A 19,377-nucleotide genomic window follows, 5' to 3' on the forward strand; every position below is an offset into this window, starting at 1 on the left:
AAAGAAAGCAGGTGTTGACAGATGTGAAAATTATCGAACTATCAGTTTAATAAGTCACAGCTGCAAAATACTAACGTGATTTCTTTACAGACGAATGGAAAAGCTGGTAGAAGCCGACCTCAGGGAAGATCAGTTTGGATTCTGTAGAAATATTGGAACATGTAGCCGGCCGGTGTGGCCGAGTGCTTCTAGGCGCTTCAGTCTGGAACCGTGTGACCGCTACGGTCGCAGGTTCGAATGCTGCCTCGGGCATGGATGTGTGTAATGTCCTTAGGTTAGTTAGGTTTAAGTAGTTCGAAGTTCTAGGTGACTGATGACCTCTGATTTTAAGTCCCATAGTGCACAGAACCATTTGAACCATTTTCTAACGTGTGGCAATACTGGCCCTATGACCTAGCTTAGAAGATGGATTAAGGAAAGGGAAACCTACATTTCTAGCATTTTTAGACTTAGAGAAAGCTTTTGAGAATTTTGACTGGAATACACTCTTTCAAATTCTGAAGGTGGCAGGGGTAAAATACAGGGAGCGAAAGACTATTTACAATTTGTACAGAAAGCAGATGGCAGTTATAAGAGTCGAGGGGCATGAAAGCTAAGCAGTGGTTGGGAAGGGAGTGAGACAGGGTTGTAGCCTTTCCCCAATGTTATTCAATCTGTATATTGAGCAGGCAGTAAAGGAAACAAACGAAAAATTCGGAGTAGGTATTAAAATCCATGGAGAAGAAATAAAAGCTTTGAGGTTCGCCGATGACATTGTAATTGTCTCAGAGACAGCAAAGGACTTGGAAGAGCAGTTGAACGGAGTGGACAGTGTCTTGAAAGGAGGATATAAGATGAACATCAACAAAAGCAAAACGAGGATCATGGAATGTAGTCAAATTAAATCAGGTGATGCTGAAGGAATTAGATTAGGAAATGAGACACTTAAAGTAGTAAAGGAGTTTTGCTATTTGGGGAGCAAAATAACTGATGATGGTCGAAGTAGAGAGGATATAAAAAGTACACTGGCAATGGCAAGGAAAGCGTTTCTGAAGAAGAGAAATTTGTTAACATGGGATACAGATTTAAGTGTCAGGAAGTCATTTCTGAAAGTATTTGTATGGAGTGTAGCCATGTATGGAAGTGAAATGTGGATGATAAATAGTTTGGGCAACAAGAAAATAGAAGCTTTCGAAATGTGGTGCTACAGAAGAATGCTGAGTATTAGATGGGTAGATCATGTAACTTAACGAGGAGGTATTGAATAGAATTGGGGAGAAGAGAAATTTGTGGCACAACTTGACTAGAAGAAGGGATCAGTTGGTAGGACACATTCTGAGGCATCAAGGGATCAGGAATTTAGTATTGGAGGGCAGAGTGGAGGGTAAAAATCGTAGAGGGAGACCGAGAGATGAATAAACTAAGCAAATTCAGAAGGATGTAGGTTGCAGTAGGTACTGGGAGATGAAGAGGCTTGCACAGGATAGAGTAGCATGGAGAGCTTCATCAAACCAGTCTCTGGACTGAAGACCACAACAACAACAACAACAACAACAACATGTTAAATAGGGAAAGTTTAATTGTAGCCACACGGTATATTGAAAATGAAATATGTTCTTTAATATTAATGTTAAGATTTCATATTATCACACTTCATTGTATGCTTTACAGTGTAAATTCTGGAGTTTCTAATTACACTCTTGTAAAACTAGTTTTCAAATAATATCTCTCCATTATATATTATTTTTGGTTTACAATAGTGTATTTTGAGTTAAATTCATTTAAATGAGATACGTCTACCGGCCACGGTGGTCTTGCGGTTCTAGGCGCTTCAGTCCGGAACCACGCGACTGCTACGGTCGTAGGTTCGAATCCTGCCTCGGGCGTGGATGTGTGTGATGTCCTGAGGTTAGTTAGGTTTAAGTAGTTCTAAGTTCTAGGGGACTGATGACCTTAGATGTTAAGTCCCAAAGTGCTCAGAGCCATTTGAACCTTTTTTTGAGATACGTCTGTCATTATTTCTGTATACAGGGGTTGGACAAATATTTGGAAGCATACTGAGAAATTCTTGCTCGAATATAGAGGTAGATGCTAGCTGAGACTAGAGGATGTGCTGTTCCGAGCGACACCTGTGAAATGTCTTCAGTAAGCTGTGAGCATGAGTCAGGGTCAGAACAGTATTCTGTGTAGTTGTCAGTGCAGAGTTAATTTAAATGTGGGCAAATTGTCGGTGCTTGCACGGTGTGTGCTTCAGTGACCAAAGGAAGCGAAGTGTTGGGTGTTTCGAGAGGCGCCACATCACAGATTTATATCGCGTACAGGAAAAGCGCAGAATCGTCATCTTCTAAGTCACAACGCAGACGAAAATGTGTGTTGAATTATTGTATTATCGTGACAGACAGAGAGTATTACGGTGAAAAATAGGAGATCGACAGTTGTGGAAGTTACTGCACAACTAAGTATCCGACTTGCGAACTCTGTCAGCACCAAAACAATGTGAAGGGAGCTCCAGAGACAGGGAATTGCAGTGCGCGCTCAAATTCCAAAACCACCCATCAGTGATGCAAATACCCGTAACGGGATAACATGGTGCTCAAGCCATTATACCTGGAGTGTGGAGCAATGAAAAATGTCATTTGGTCAGATGGATCTTGTTGTACACTGTTTCCAACTTCTGGTCAAGTTTTCATCCCAGGAGTGAAGCACGGTGGAGGTCCAGTGTCAATACGGTCAGCTGTATCGTGGTATTTTGTGCGCCCTGTGGTTACACTGCAAGGTCGCATGACTGTGGAGGGTTATGTGACTGTTTTGTCTGGCTGGATCCGTCCCATTGTACAATGTTTTTTCACCTGTGGTGTTGCTGTATTCCAACACGAGAGGGCACCTGTTCGTGTAACTACTGCCATCCAGGACTGGTTCTGTGAGTTTCGCATTTCCCCTGGCCACCACAGCCACCAGATCTCAATATTATTCGGCCATTGTGGTCTGCTCCAGAGAGAAAGGTGCACGATGCTATTCACCTCTGTCATCTTTACCGTGACTAGACATTATTTTGCAGGAAGAACAGTATAAAATTCCCTTGAAGGCCATATGGTTCCCATATTTATTTATTCGGAGACGACAAGCTGTTTTGATTGTCAACTGTATACCACACCGTATTAGGCGTGGAGCTGGAGGCAGTTTGTGTTGTGCTTTTGGTATTCACATATTATTTTCTACCCTCTGTATTTCAGTACAAACAACCAAATATAAATACATTCTAAAATCATTATGCGATTCTGTTGTGTGTGTGTGTGTGTGTGTGTGTGTGTGTGTGTGTGTGTGTTTTGAGCTTTTCATTTTCACTGTGTAATGATGACAAATCCTGTGTAATTGTGAGATAAGCCCAGGCCAAGATAATTAAATAAATCAGATCAAATTAGTGCTGCACTGACTTCCTATTCATCATAACCACAAAGCGTTTTGCAAAGAGATTTGCTGCACAAAATGTTCTCAGACCAAATCAGTATACAATTCCACATATTTGACAATATCTTCTTTTCTCTTAGTCAGGAGAGCAAGCACCAAAGGGACTATGGGAAACCACAGGCGTAAAATATAAATTAATGTGCTCTGCGATCAGCGTTTACGTCGGCGACAGTAATGGCGTGTCGTCTGCAGCAATGATGCTGTATTAAGTTTCTTTGATTGTCTTTTGTTAATGTTTACTTTAACTTGTTCGTCATCTTTGAACATTCTCCTTCATGTCTGCTGTACACAATGAATGAATGTATGCATGCATGATGCAGAATAATGAATACAATATAAGAATGTAGTCTCACTGTATGAAGTTTCTGTTCCATCCCGTTCTGAGGGCATAGTTTGTGTCTTCATATACCAAGCCATTTTCCATAACACTTATTGTGGGGATGGGGGTTTTCTTTATGCCCATCGCAAATTTCATTTATTGTTGTTGATTTTTACTCTCAGTATACTTTTTTAAAGAGATACTGATGTGTAAGTAAGGCCCTGGACATCGAAGTATTGAATAGTGTTTGTAGGGAAACTGACATCTGCTGCTGTGACTTAAATTTTTGGGTAAAGTTTCACTGAAAAATTTTAAACATGTATGGATTCTGGCATAAGAATTAATTTAAAACATTTTTTTTTTTTCAAACTTTTAAAATAGAATGTAACTGACAAGATTACAATTTCTTCAAAAGGTGGCAAAATGTACACCCCCCCTCCCGTGGGTATTGCAAGGGGTAAATCTGTTAGTGCACTTTCTAGTTTCTATTGTCCTCTTGTTAGCTGATTGTCAGTAATTGAAGCTTGAGCTAGGATCGTGTATTTTAAATGAAATCTTGCACTTATTCTTAATGCAGTGCTTTCCACTACAGATTTTTTTCTAGATTTCTGTACTAGATTTTACATTGCTGTTGGTGCAGTGCTATGAGACAGTTCTCATACAATGTCTCTCAAAGCTGCTACGTTTATTATCCTCCCAACCCTTCCCACAGTGGTACTTCGATGCCCTACCAACCCGCACAATAGCCTTGCACATCCCTACATCACTGCTTCCGATCCCTTGTATCGTGCTTCATATCGCTGGAATAGACCTAGATGCATGACTGTCCAATACATTCTTCCACTACCATATGCCGGCCGGAGTGGCCGAGCGGTTAAAGGCGCTACAGTCTGGAACCGCACGACCGCTACGGTCGCAGGTTCGAATCCTGCCTCGGGCATGGATGTGTGTGATGTCCTTAGGTTAGTTAGGTTTAAGTAGTTCTAAGTTCTAGGGGACTTATGACCACAGCAGTTGAGTCCCATAGTGCTCAGAGCCACTACCATCTACTCCAGTCCCTGCCACAACCACCTCCTACCCCATCAAAGGCAGGTCCACCTGTGAAAGCAACCACTTGATGTACAAGCTAAGCTGCAAACACTGCTGCAGTCTATGTGGGCACAACAACCGACGACCTGTCTGTCCAACAAACTGACGTCCAGTTGTGAACGTGCCACCCAGCGTGGAGTGCTTCACTTTAATGATTGCTTCACAACCCGGATTCTTCCCACAAACGCCAGCTTTTCTGAATCACGTATGTTGTAACTCTCTCTACAACCTATTCTCTGTTCCCAAAGTCTCCCTGGCATCACAATCGCGAGTCTACGTCCTCCGCCTGCCTCTCCCCTTCCCTGCTCCTGCGTCAGCCCTACACGTGCGTTGTGTTCCGCCAGTGCACCTACATAGTCCTTTCCCCTTCCTTACTTCTACCCTCTCCTCTTTGACAACCTCCCGCCCTTATGATTCTGCACCTACCAGCCATATGCTGTTCCCACCACACCCCTGCACTCTACCCCTACCTTGCCATCCCATCTTGCCTCAGGCCACCTCTGCACACCCACTATCCAACCCAGAAAAGATCATGCTCGCCTCAGATTCAGCCACAGTTGATCCTTGGGACCCAGAGGTGACAGTGGCTGTGTGTGTGTGTGGGGGGGGGGGGGGGTCGTCTATAGAAATATGTAATTGGATTGATAAAAATAAACTCACCAAATGGAAGCAGGAGAACACACACAAACTGAGATGACAGAAGTCATGGGGTACCTCGTAACATTGTGTTGGACCTCCTTTTGCCTGACGTACTGTAGCAACTCGACGTGGCACAGACTCGACTAGTCATTGGCAGTCACCGACAGAAATATTGAGCCATGCTTCTTCTGTAGTCAACCACAGTTGCAAACGTCTCGCCATTGCAGGATTTCGTGCACGAACTGACATCTCGATTGTGTCCCATAAATGTTCGGTGGGATTGATGTCGGATGACATGAGTGGCCAAATCATTTGCTCAAATTGCCGAGGATGTTCTTCAAACTAATGGTGAGCATTTGTGGCATGGTGACGTGGCACATTGTAATCCGTAAAAATTCCATCGTTATTTGGGAACGTGAAGTCTGTGAACAGCTGCTAATGGTCTCCGAGGCATTGGTCTTTTCATTTGGAACAGAGAACCCTGTCTATTCTACGTAAACACAGACAACACCGTTACGGAGTCACTACCAATTTGCATAGTGCCTTGGTGACAGCTCGGGTCCACAGCTTCGTGGGGTGTGTGCAGCACTTGAATCCTACCTTCAGCTCTTACCAACTAAAATTGGGACTCACCTAATCGGGCCACGGTTTTCCTGTCGTCGAGGGTCCGACCGATACTGTCACGAGCCCAGGAGAGGTGCTGCGCACGGTGCCGTGCTGTCGGCAGAGGCATTCACGTCGCTGTACTGTCCTAACAGATACATTTGTTGTATGTGCCATATTGATTTCTGTGGTTATTTCTCACAGTTTTGCTTTTCTGTCGGCACTGACAACTCTATGCGAAAACCACTGCTCTCATTAAGTGAAGGCTGTCGGCCACTGCGTTGCCCGTGGTGTGAGATATGCCTGACTTTTGGTATTCTAGGCACACTGTTGACTCTGTGGGTCACAGAATATTGAATTCCCAAATGATTTCTGAAATTGAACATCCCCATGTGTCTAGTAGCTCCAACTACAATTCTGCATTCAAAGTCTGTTAATTCCCATTGTGTGGCCATAATCGCATCGGAAACCTTTTCACGCGACTCACCTGAATACAAATGACAGCCCCACCAATCCACTGCCCTTTTATACCTCGTGTATGCGATACTACTGCCATCTGTATATGTGCGTATTGGTATCCTATGATTTGTGTCACATCAGTGTATAAAGACATTGAAACTTGCACACTTTCAGAGCCAGTGGCTCCTTCTTCTGGCAGAGGGGTTGAATGGGAAGGAAGGGTGGTGAAGGAAAAGGAGTGGTGAAGTGTAGGAAATGGGGGAAGTTCAGAAAGTCACCCAGAACACCAGATCAGGTGCCACTTACCGAATGGGATGAGAAGGAAAGACTGATCTCTGGGGATTGCACCTCAAGAGATTTGAAAAGCTGAGAACTTAAAGGTGGAAGATAGGCTAATACCCAAGACAGAGATTCCTGACAAAACATCATGCACAAGTTAATAAGAGTGGGAAACTAAGTGCATTGTATGTGGTGGTGGTGGTGGTGGTGGAGGGGGGGGGGGGAAGTTGTCGCTGATAAGGGAATGAAGAAATGAAGTTGCTTGTGAGATGTACAGGGGCGGGTTGGGGACAGGGTAGGCCAGCTGGATGCAGCCGGGAGGTTAGATGGAGGGCAGGGGAGACGGATGGAAAAGGTGAGAATTAGAGGAGGCGAAAAAAAAAAAGACTGTGGATGCGTTGGTGGAATAGAAGACTGTGTAGTGCCGGAGTGGAAGCAGGGAAGGAGATAGGCGGTTGAAGGACGGGGACTAACGGAGTTTGAAGCGAGGGGGTTACAGAAATGTAGAATATGTTGCAGGGAAAGTTCCCACCTGCGCCATTCGGAAAAGCTGCTGTAGGTAGGAAGGATCCAGGTGGCACCAACTGTGAAGGAGTCATTAAAGTGAAAAACGTTGTGTTGGGCAGCAAGGGGGTGGTCTAGCTGTCTCTTTGCCACAGTTTGTCGGTGGCCAGTCATCTGGATAGCCAGCTTGTTGCTTATCGTGCCAATGTAGAATGCAGCACAGTGGTTGTAGCTTAGGTTGTAAATGACATCACTGCTTTCACAGGTAGCCCTGCCTTTGATGGGCTGGATGATGCTTGTGACTGGACTGCAGTAGGTGCTAGTGGGGGGATGTAGGCGACAGGTCTTGCATCTAGGTCTGTTACAAGGAATGTAAGCGATCAGACGAGAGGTTGGGAGTAGGGGTGGAGTAGGGATGCAGGAGAATGTTGTGCAGGTTCAGGAGGCAAGGGGATACCACTGAGGGAGGGGAAGGAAGAATAGTGGGTAGGATACTCCTCATTTCAGGACACAGCGAAAGGTAATTGAAACCCTTGCAGAGAATGTGATTCAGTTGCTCCATTCTTGGGTGGTACTTAGTAATGAGGGGAGGGCTCTTTATAACCACACTTTGAGACTTCACGAATTTGGTAGGGTACTAGAGAGACAAGGCACCAGATATCTGTTTCCGTACAACATTGAGAGGGTGTAAAGGTCTCAGTGACGCCCTTGGTATATTTGGAGGAGGACTGCTTGACACTACAGTTTTGATGGCCACAGGTGGCTGAACTGTGTGGAAGAGACTTCTTGGTATGGAATAGGTGGCAGCTTGGAGGTATTGCTGATGGTTTGTGTCTTTGATATGGATGGAGGTACTGATGTAGCCATCTTTGAGGTGGACATCTAGGAATGTGGCATGTTGGGTTGAGTAAGACCAGGTGAAGTGAATGGGGGGAAGGTGTTGAGATTCTGGAGAAATGTGGATAGGGATCCTCTCCCTTGATCCAGATCACAAAGATGTCCTCAGTGAATCTGAACCAGGTATGGGTTTTGGGTTTCTGGGTTGTTAGGGAGTGTTCCTCTAAATGGGCGACAAACAAGTTAGCATAGGATGGTGCCATGTGGGTGCCAATTGTCATGCCATGGATTTGTTTGTAGGTGATGCCTTCAAAGGTGAAGTAATTTTGGGTGAGGATGTAGTTGGCCATAGTGACCAGGAAGGAGGTTGGACGTTTTGGAATGCTTTGGGCATTCAGAAAGATACATGTTCAGTAGTAGCAAAAGCATGGGCATTAGGGATATCAATGTGAAGGAAGGTGGCATCAGTAGTGATGAGCAGGGCACAGTATGTTAATGAACATGAACTGCGGAGAGGCAGTAGAAATGGTTGGTGTCTTTTATATAGGAGGAGTGGAGATTCTCTCAGTGGGGGTACTGTAACCATCCACAATGGGGTGTCCTGTGTGGTTGGTTTTACAGTCTTCAGGAAGTGTGTAGAAGGTTGGAGTGGGGGAGTGGTGGCGATGAGGAGAGAATGGACTCAGGTGAGACGTCTAGGATCTGAAGAGAGACTGGAGATCCTGCTGCATTTCTGGAATGGGATCACTGTGGCAGGGTTTGTAGGTGGATAAATTTGACAGCTGGCAGAGTCTTTCTGCCAGGTAATCCCTGTGGTTCAAAATCACAGTGGTGGAGCCTTTGTCAGCAGATACGCTTGTAAGGTTGGGATCAGTTTTTAGGTGGTGGATTGCAGTCCTTTCTGCAGATGTAAGGTTAGCTTCCATGTTGAGGGATTTGGGGAATGGTGGTGTGGCAAGGTTTGAGATTAAGAAAGTATGTAATGGTAACAGGGATTGTTTTGGGGCAGTGGGGGTGGATCATGGTTGGATGGAGGAGCGAAATGAGTCAAGCAGGGTTCAACATTGGTTTTGGGCTCAGTCTGATTGGTGGAGTTGGTGCAACCACTGTGCTGCATTCTACGAGAGCATGACAACCAACAAGCTGTTTGCCCGCACGAACGGCCACCGACAAACTGTGGCCGAGAGGCAGCTGGACAACCCAGTTGCTGAGCATGCTGCCCAGCACAATATTCTTCACTTCAGTGACTATGTCACAGTCTGAACCATATGGCCCATCCCTATCAACACCAGCTTTTCTGAATTGCACAGGTGAGAACTCTCACTGCGGTATATACTACATTCTCATAATCCCCCTAATCTCAACTTTTGTTAGTCCCTGTTCTCATCCACATATCCCCTTCTCTGCTCCCATTCCAGTACTACAGAGTCTCCTGTTCCACCAATGCACCCACACTCTTTTTCCCTCTTTTCTAAGTCTCTGCTTTTCTTCCCTGCCCCCGCCCCCCTCCTTCCTTCCCATGTTCACCAATTAAACTCCCAACTGCACTTGCTGCCCTACCCACTCTCCATCACGTTCCTGTATGCTCCCACAAGCAGCACTGTACCATACCCCACCCCTACCATGCTATCCCTCCCCCTCCACACCACAGCCTACCCTCACCACCGAGATTGCTTCTCCCATCATTTGCAGTTGTTTGCAGTCCATTCTCGGTGGCCAGACACAGTGGTTGTGTGTGTGTGTGTGTGTGTGTGTGTGTGTGTGTTTTGTAAGAAGGCATTTTGGCCGAAAGCTCACATGTTCAGCAGTCTTTTCGTTGTGTCTGTCTGCGACTCAATATCTCCACCATATGGTGAGTGGCAGTCTATTCTTTTCTTCTGCATTTTCCATTGTTTGAAGGACTTAGTGTAATTGCTGAATGATGTCTGGCAGTCTTTTTGTTTGTAGATTGCTACTGTCCACATAAAGGAGAGACAGAGTCGCAGACAGGCACAACAAATAGACTGCTGAACATTAGAGCTTTGAGCCAAAATGCCTTCTTCTGAAGTAAAAAACACGTATACATTCACACAAGAACAACTCTCACACGTGACTACTACCTCTCAAGAAAGAGTGAGTGATCTTCTTCTTCTTCTTCTTCTTCTTTGTGTGTGTGTGTGTGTGTGTGTGTGTGTGTGTGTGTGTGTGTGTGTGTGCGCGTGTGCGCGTGTGTGCGTGTGCGTGTGCGCATGTGTTTTTCTACTTTGGAAGAAGACATTTTGGATGATGAAAGGTTAAATGTAAGTCTTTTCGTTGTACCTGTCTGTGACTTATCATCAGCTTTATGAGGTGAGTAGCAATGTAATGTTGTTATTGTTCAATTCTGGACTTTCCATTACTTGTAATATTCCCTAGACTGATAGGGTACAATAATTTACTGATGTAGAAGTGACAGAAACAATCTCTGATAATTTGATTTGATTTTTTCATTGGTCCAGTGTTGTCATGCTGCACAGTTGCAGAAGTGAGTACTGGACAGATCAGAATGTGGATACAGTAATATATAATATAAGCAAAAGATGTTTACAAATTAAAATTAGGTATCTATTTCTACAATCTAAGTTTATTATTAATTATTTAAGTTACGTTTATTTTATATATACAGAAAACATTGTTCAGAATGGAAATAGTGTTTTATTAGAAATGCTTGTAGTTTCATTTTAAGTGTTAGGTATGTAGCAGTTTTTGTTTCCTGTGTATTCTATTGCATGTTATGACACCAATTTTAATCATCCTGTCCTAACACGATAATGTTTTGGAATATGTGGGGTGTGTATTCGATTACCCTCTGAGACAGTAGTTGTGTACATTCTTCTTTTGCATCAAATTGCATGTTTTCAAGAGCTAATCCATAGTAAATAAGACAGTTTCATAGAGCTCTTCTTTGGACTCAACAAAAAATAAAAAATAAAAAAATGCTAATTGTAAGAGTTTAGCTGGCCTAGAAATTCAGTGAAATAGTACACCAGCTTGAAGCTTATCTCAGCTATCATTCCAGTTTTTTCAATTTTTGTCGAACTTTGTTTTGGGAAGATAAGTGATTTATTAAAATACTAAATTAGTGTTTAATTTTTTGTGTCAGAATATTATGGTATATTGTGATTTAAATAACGATGTCATGTTAATATTTTTGGTTGTAGATTGATCGGCACTGTAGTTGTGCCGAGACGGTTGGGTGTGGGCATGCAAGAAGTCGATATCTGTGACTGGAAAGAACTTCCGTGGGATATACGATGGTTGCCATTTGCCCAACAACAGTGCAGTAACATTAATCTTAACTGGCGTGCTTACTGTGCCACAGTAAATAGTATACATTTTTTAAATTATTTTACCTTCATCAGTCAGCAGATGGAAAAAAGAAAAGTAAAGCCTTCTAGTCTCACACTGTTGGATCTCTCGCAGAAGTTCACTAAAGGTAAGGGGCTACTATGTGCTGCTTTATACAGTTGTGATTGATTATGTTTTCATTCTGCAATTCCATGTGTTATTCATACAAATTTTTGAGTAAAAGACGTTTAAAATTCAAAGATGAAATGTTGCTGGTTCTGTGGAACTAAAATTCTATCGCTAGTAAAGAAGGGAAAATTTACACAGATTTCTATAGGGTGTAGACTGCCTTTTTGTAAAATAACATGTAACTTCACCTGTGGCCTCCATCAGAGCCTTTACATACCCTTATGAAATTAATAGTGATAAAAACTTTGTTTCATTTACAATATGATGCAGTCTGCAGCCCAAAAGAATATTATGCAAACTAACATTAACTGCAAAAGCCTATAAACAAAGAAACTTCTTAAGTAAATTTTCTACATTTGTTTGTTGGTCCTTTATGCAGTATGTATTCACTAAGATCTTTGTGTGTGCCCAGTACCATAGCTAGTAGTGAAACAGTTTCAGAAACCATATACAATGAGTCGTTATGAAAGTGAAGTGTTTAAGAATACACGGGAGTTAATCTGTCCCTTGTAAATATATTCCTGCACTATAAAAAATACTCATCCAGCAGGATATGAATCCCACCGCTTTGATCATATTTTTGCTGTATTATTTTCATTTGGCAGTAAATTGTTTAACTACCTTTATCACTTTCTGATTTTAATGGATTGCTGCTGAGTATAAGTCAAGTTGTTTACATTTTCTGTACTATGTTTCAACGAGTGACCCAGCCATCTTCCTCAGGTACTGTGAGTTTTACTGTTATGTATACTGACTGCCTTTCGCCAGCCATACTGTTAATTGCTGTTGGCCCCATGCCACTATTTATTCTGAGTTCGACTCCTGATGCCCATTACAACCTTTGATTCTCTCTTGTTTTTCAGAGCCCATACTGATATTCCTCGAAATGCACTTTGTCCTAACTTTTTCCATCTTTTGTGGATGTGCCAGACCCAAAATCCTATTTAAATTGAAATCTCTGTCCCTGTTTATTATTAGATTTTCTAAAATCTTTATTTAAAAAGAATTCGTAACTACACTATCTCAGAAACTTGCCATTTACACCATGATACTAATCTCCTTGTGTTTCATTTCGTGATGTGATTTGAGATGGTCCTTGATGACAGTGCATCTGTCCAATCGTTTTGATCAGGTGTACAGAATATGTTAGTGTATGAAAATTAGGAAAATTAAATCAACATTTTCATCTCAAAAATTTGATTTTAACTGTAATGCAAAATATGGTGAGATTAGATACAAGGTCAGTTTAATCGTAATTTCACACCAATGGTGTGTTGGAGCGTAACATGCTTGTGTTTAGTGCGTGACTGCCACAAGTTTCATTGTTGTATGTCTGCTAGTTATTAGTCAGTGCTGTTTTGAGTAGAACTATGTGTCGCACAGATTGTGAATTTCGAGATGGAAGAGTTAGAGCAGCAACGAATCTGCATTAAATTTTGCTTGAAACTCAATAAAACTGCTACAGAGACACACCAGATGATGCAGGAAGCCCATGGTGCTGAGTGCTTATGCCGTACTCGGCGTTACGAATGGTTAACACTGTTTAAAATTATGGCGTGGCGGAAGTTAAAGATGACCCTTATTCAGAACACCCTTCGATGTCTACCGGTGATGCTCATATCTGAAACATCTACGAAATTGTGCATCCCAATGAAAGACAGACTGTCAGAGAGATTGCAGAAGAGTGTAACATTTAGTTGGACCCTGTCATGAAATCCTGACACAGCATTTTAAAATGCATTGTGTTGCTGCCAAATTTGTCCCATTGCTCATGATTCAAAAGCAGAAAGACCGTTGCCTCGCCATCTGTGAAGAGCAATTTTGGATCATGCAAGTGAGAACAAGATGTTGCTTGAGACAATTATAACTAGTGATGAGAAATGGTTTTACAGTTATGATGTTGAAACCAATGTTCAGTCTTCAGAATGGGCCGGGAAATAGTCTCCGAGACCAAAAACGCTTGTCAGGTCAGATCAAACTTCAAAGCCATGCTGATAGTCTCCTTTGACTTTGAAGGATTAATTCATCACGAATTCGTGCCACTATCGAGACATGTTGCAATGCCTGTGGGAAAATGTGAGAAGGAATGGACTGAAATGTGGCTACACAATTCATTCTTCTTGCATCACGCTAATGCACCCGCACATTCATCCCAGTTGGTGTGTGGCTATTGCACAAAAAACAAAATAACTGTGCTACCTCATCCTCAGTACTCGCCAGACCTGGTCCCTGCAGACTTTTTTCTTTATTTCCAAAGTTGAAAACCACATTGAAAGAACGAAGATTTGCAATGATAGACAAGATGAAAGAAAATTCGCAGGCAGCACATTGCACTTTCCGGCAAGATGCATACCGAGACTGCTTCTGGAAGTGGAAATGGCATTGGGAGTGTTGTACAAATTGTGTAGAAGAGTATTTCGAAGGAGATCATACACTATAAGTAAAAGATAAGCGTGGAAAAATTTTGTGGAATTTTTTGAACAGACCTTGTATGTAGGTTCTGTAACATGTAACATAAAGTCCAGGTTCTTATCAGTGTCAACACCTAATAAGACTTCAGAAAGTTCTGTTTTCTTTGTCGGTTTAGTTTCATTTATTGTTCAAGACGTAGTTTAATTGGCTTATTTGCTACATAGTGCATCTTCTACAAAACAAATAAGTTGTTTCTTATTGCTTATGCCCCATCTGGTCATACTGACCAGTGAGCATCATGAGTACTACATTTGCAGTTACAGTTGAGATACCACTGGAGTATGTGACCCACGTATGCCTCACATATGGTCGTAAAATGACTGCATAGAGGCATATTTGCCTTCCAAAAGTTAATATGTCGTATTTGTTTTATTCTGTACTTCACTGATATTTAAATGATATGTTTTTCTAAATTTTGAATTAAATAATTTTGATCTTTAATAAATTGAAGTTAGTAAATCATAACCTGATATTTGCTTAAACTCTTTGTTTTACAGTTAATTGATTTTCTTCTGCAGGTGAAGTTGATTCCGTTCATTGCCAACAGTTGCTGCTGCAGAAACTCTACACTTTGGTTACTGCAGTCAACATTTGTATTGAGCAATTTGCAGTAATGTGCCCAGAAATGTTCAGTGATGATAACAGTTTGGCAGAAATTATGAATTCTGTTATGTGGGTTGAACGTTTCACCCGACAGGGGTATCATCTTGTTCCCAAAGGAGGTGTCAGGCCAAGCTCTGTTGAAATGTTGACTCTGCATTTTTGCTGGTTGCGAAAGCACGTCATTCCGTTAATTACCAATGATAGATTGTGCAGGTGAGTTATACCACGCAAAGTTTAATCTACCTTATATTAAACTGAAATGAGCAAGGCTGAAATAGTATATAGTAAGTTTATCACAAAGCTGCTTGACCTACACACGGGCCACTGAAATATGTCACTGGACAGCTCACACGTTGTTGGCTATAGCTGCCTTCGCACATGCTCACAGCTCTGGTACCGAAATATGTTTTGTGAATGCGGGTTACTATCTCTACACATACAAGCCACAGCATAATAATGTATACGTAAGTATAACAGAAAAAGTGTTTCTGACAATGGAGAAAATAATTACTGTGAAAAGAATTTTATAGTATACAAGAATTGACACTAAAACCATCGTCATAACAATCACCATCATCATCAGCAGCAGCAGCAGTTATTAACTGTTTATTATCACATGTAGTACCGTCTGTAGTCTTGGCTTCTCCAACAAGTTTACCAACATGATGTACTTCCTTCTTCCATGAGGTGGCATCTACAGTAGCACAAACTTAATGTAAAAGCCTTTCCACTTCTTTTGTAGTTAAAGACATTATTATTTCAAATGTAAGTTTGACATCACTCCAAACCAATTCAATTGGGTTGAAATGACAGTGATAAGTTGGTGGTCTAATTACCATATGACCTAGTTCCCTTGCAGCTTCATCTACTCATATGTAAGTGTCCATAGGCTTATTTTGTTTCACAAGTGAATGTAACAGCAGCTTTGTCATACCCACTTCTGCAGCAGTGTCTGTTGCCAGCAACCACTGCACTATAATATCCATAAATGTGCCGACAAACTGCAACAGTTTGGAATGAATCAAGATCTGTATCTGCGCGAGGCTGCTTTTTTTTTTTTTTTTTTTTTTTTTTTTTTTTTTTTTTTTCAGGAGTACTTAAAAGTACACTGTTTTCTCCACAGGGGCTGTTCCACACAGTTTACTTAATTCTCTTGCAAGTATTGAAGTAGCCCCCTTTCCTTATTGCAGTTCTTTGACTGAGTCCTAGAGTTTTCCAGTGTAAACTCTAAAACTTCATCCGCGGAAACTGATGGACACTTACGAGCAGAAACAAATTATTTTTCTTGCTTGTAAAACTCAAGTTCTAATGCCTAATTATTTAACAGCACTCCACAGTGTAGCAGATTATTACTTGGTGAATAATGTCTTTTTGATGAAATTTTTTAATAAACAAAAACTGTAGTCAAAGTGGTAACGCGACACAACTATATAGAAGCAGGCGGTTACACTAACATCCAATGGTTACATAGAAGCCAGCAACATGTTAATGTTGATTTCGGAACTGACTTTTGCTGTTGTGCTGTTGTCGGTTCAGAAGACACAGTACCTCGCATTCCGTGTTTGTTTGTCAGTCAATTTGTGGAGTGACCTTAAAGTACCGTGTTTCAGCGGGCCAGGTATATGTCAGTTCCACTTACTGTTAATAAGATTACTTGTCTATAGAGCACAAATATTTGTCCCTTCCCATAGTTTAGTATATTTGTTTGTTTGACTAGGAAACTGGAGCTTGTCATGTTTCTGCATTTTGTTTTATTTTGCCAACATTGACCCTTTGCTTTTGCAACCATCTCTCCTTCACTTTCATCAGACAGGCACTTTCCTTCAGGTGATAGATCTCAGAGTTGGTTGTACAGTGAGAGACATCGTCAGTGGTTTATTGTTATTGACCCCTTAAGGGATTGTTTTGTGTGCAAGGGACGCTTTTTTTCAGTAGGAGCTGTCAGCAAAATAATGAGGGATATGTAAATGCATGGACCCCACAGTTTATCATTGAATCAACAGCTTTTGTGGGTAGTTTTCTTACCAACTGAGCTACCGAGGCATGACTTGCTCAGAATTCAACCTGACAGTACCCCTCTCCAACTTTCGAATTTCCATAGCAGCTCACCTATGTACCTCGATAACACCTATGGCAGAAAGGTGTTGGTGGAGAACAGCTTAGCAACCATTCGGGGATCAGTGATTATTTGCAAAATGAATCTTTCATCAGTGCATGGTGCATGGCAGATGGTACCTTGTACCACTAATTGTTATTCCCTTTCCTCATCCACTCCCAGATAGAACAAGGGGAACACAACTGTTGACATGCCTCCATATAAGCCCTTATTTCTCGTACCTTGTCTTCACAGTCCTTACGTGAAATGTATGTTGGCGGCAGTAGAATTGTAGTGTGGTTTCACCTGCAAATTCCTGTTCTCTAAATTTTCTTCATAGTGTTTCGCAAAAAGAACATAGTATTCCATTCAGGGATTCCCATTTGAGTTCACAAAGGACTTCTGTCATACTCGGGTATTGTCCTAACCTACAGGTAACAAATGTAGGAGCACACCTGTCAATTGCTTCAGTGTCTTTCTTTAGTCTGACCTGCTGCAGATCCCAAATGTTTTAGCAGTCCTCAAGAATGGGTTGTGCTAGTGTTCTGTACACTGTCTCCTTTACAGGTGGGCTACACTTATTTAGAATTATCCCAGTAAATCAGAATCGACCGTTCCACTTATGAAGTAAAATTGGAAGAAACAGTGAGGACAATTACTCTATAATGAAACCACCAAATCAGACGTAGATTTAATTCAGGGCATGTGTATAAAGAAATAGAATGCTTTCACTGGGACAAATGTCTACAATAAAGAAAGAAAACAGTACAGTAATTTAAGACTTCTGTGTGTGACAACACTCGCATAGAGAACTGACCAGACGGAACAAATGTGCCTTTCAGAAGGGAAGATTTTTAAAAGGCCCATTGGACTGGGCATGTGGTGCTTTGCGTTTCATTGTGCCGAGTGTAGTATACACGTATGGATCCTCTGCTGGCCCTTATTTCCTGCCGGGCCCAGGCATTTGAAAGTTCCAACAAGTTTTTGTTTGAATCTTGAGGATTATGGTAAAATTGGAAGTCTAAAGCACCAGCAATGTAGAAATACAAAGAAACATCACAAAGGGATGTGGACAGAAATGCATTTGGGGGTCTGTGTTGTATTTAGTGGCACAACACTTCTAAAATACACAAAGAGCTGGTGCTTGCCTGACAAATAAAAGCAGTAGTAAATAAAACATATATCCTTCTGAAAGGAAAATTAACTACAGTGTGGACTATGATCATTATGCTAAACAAAGTTTTAATCAAAAGACACCAGATACGTATTTTGCTCTCTATCTCCTTGAGGTTCTGAGTTGCAGAGACCATATAAAATTACTGCCAGAACATGTGTAAAAATAATGCATTAAGTTGCCAGCTTCATCACAGTTCAGTATTCAATACCAACCATACAGTGAGGCAGTTTCATAGGGTAGTCCTTATGTTTAAAGCTCAGAGGCAGTGCTGAACCACATAAACAGACACATGAAAAGCTATTAATGCTTCTGAGAAAAATGCGAAGGGGTATACTCTTAAAAGTGAGAAATGTATACAAAACAATGCCAGTAGATTCCCTACTTGTTATCTTGGGAATATATATACCTCGAAGACCTTTAACTGCAAAGGAGAGTAGCTCTGAAGAGAAAATACATGAAAAGAATGTGGACAGTACATGGTGTGTTACTGGGTATTGGAGCTGCAGTACTGACAGGGAGTGGCAACACATGTCGGCATCACTTCTGCCAAACACTAAAGAATAAAGTAGGATGGAGCATTTAGTTTCCACAAGATAAGTGGTCCAATTCATCTCTGGGCACGGGTTTATTCTTCATACACCTATTTATACAAAATTCAGATCAAAGAAAACTGACAGCGTCGTGTGTGGTGAGACTGTAACACTGGAAGATAATATTTCGCATTGTTATGGTGCAGCTCCTGATTCAGAATGATACAGGTGTGCTGTCAGAGCAGTACACACTTATGAAGTTCTGTATTCCTCAAAATTAATGAATTCTTGCAGACAAGTCACAGAAGGAACTTTAAGCATATATCACTGCATTGATGTTTAGGTCTTCCGTGGTTTCTCTAAATTGCTTTAGGCAAACCTCGGGCTAGTTCCATATGAATGGGCAGAGCTGACTGTCCAGTCCTAGTATTATCTCACCCCCCCCCCCTTTTCCCTCTCTCTCTCTCTCTCTCTCTCTCTCTCTCTCTCTCTCTCTCTCTCTCTCACACACACACACACACACACACACACACACATACACACACACACCAAATACTGTGATTGGTGACAACAAAGCTTGACAGCAGATGGACAATTGGACGCTTGTCACTGCCAGGATGCCAGCAGTCTACGAGAAAGAGGGATGATGCGACTTTGGTATAAGTAAAGCCATGTGACAAAAAGTGAAATGTGAGCTCCACGTGTCAGTTCTGACATTGAACTGTGGTGGTTTTCAAGGACTGGCTATGACTAAATTTGGACATTCTATCGGTTAGACCTATGATGTGATGCATTGGCAGCACATGGCAATGGCCTGAGTTCAGTGAGA

At 41.8% G+C, this 19,377-nt stretch overlaps 2 protein-coding genes across 2 annotated transcripts in view; both read left to right on the forward strand.

The window, feature by feature from the left end:
- LOC126203510 (midasin-like) overlaps positions 1-14,887 on the forward strand; it is a 311,918-nt gene extending 297,031 nt beyond the window's left edge. The window contains exons 41-43 of the mRNA XM_049937836.1: positions 11,356-11,630; positions 14,662-14,787; positions 14,841-14,887. Coding sequence (XP_049793793.1) covers positions 11,356-11,630; positions 14,662-14,787; positions 14,841-14,887 — 448 coding nt within the window. The remainder of the gene's footprint in view (positions 1-11,355; positions 11,631-14,661; positions 14,788-14,840) is intronic.
- LOC126203236 (midasin-like) overlaps positions 14,873-19,377 on the forward strand; it is a 236,520-nt gene continuing 232,015 nt past the window's right edge. Inside the window, exon 1 of the mRNA XM_049937482.1 lies at positions 14,873-14,959. Coding sequence (XP_049793439.1) covers positions 14,889-14,959 — 71 coding nt within the window. The 5' untranslated portion in view covers positions 14,873-14,888. The remainder of the gene's footprint in view (positions 14,960-19,377) is intronic.

Source organism: Schistocerca nitens, chromosome 9 (genome assembly GCF_023898315.1).
Source record: "Schistocerca nitens isolate TAMUIC-IGC-003100 chromosome 9, iqSchNite1.1, whole genome shotgun sequence".
In the NCBI taxonomy this organism is placed as follows: Eukaryota; Metazoa; Arthropoda; class Insecta; order Orthoptera; family Acrididae; genus Schistocerca; species Schistocerca nitens.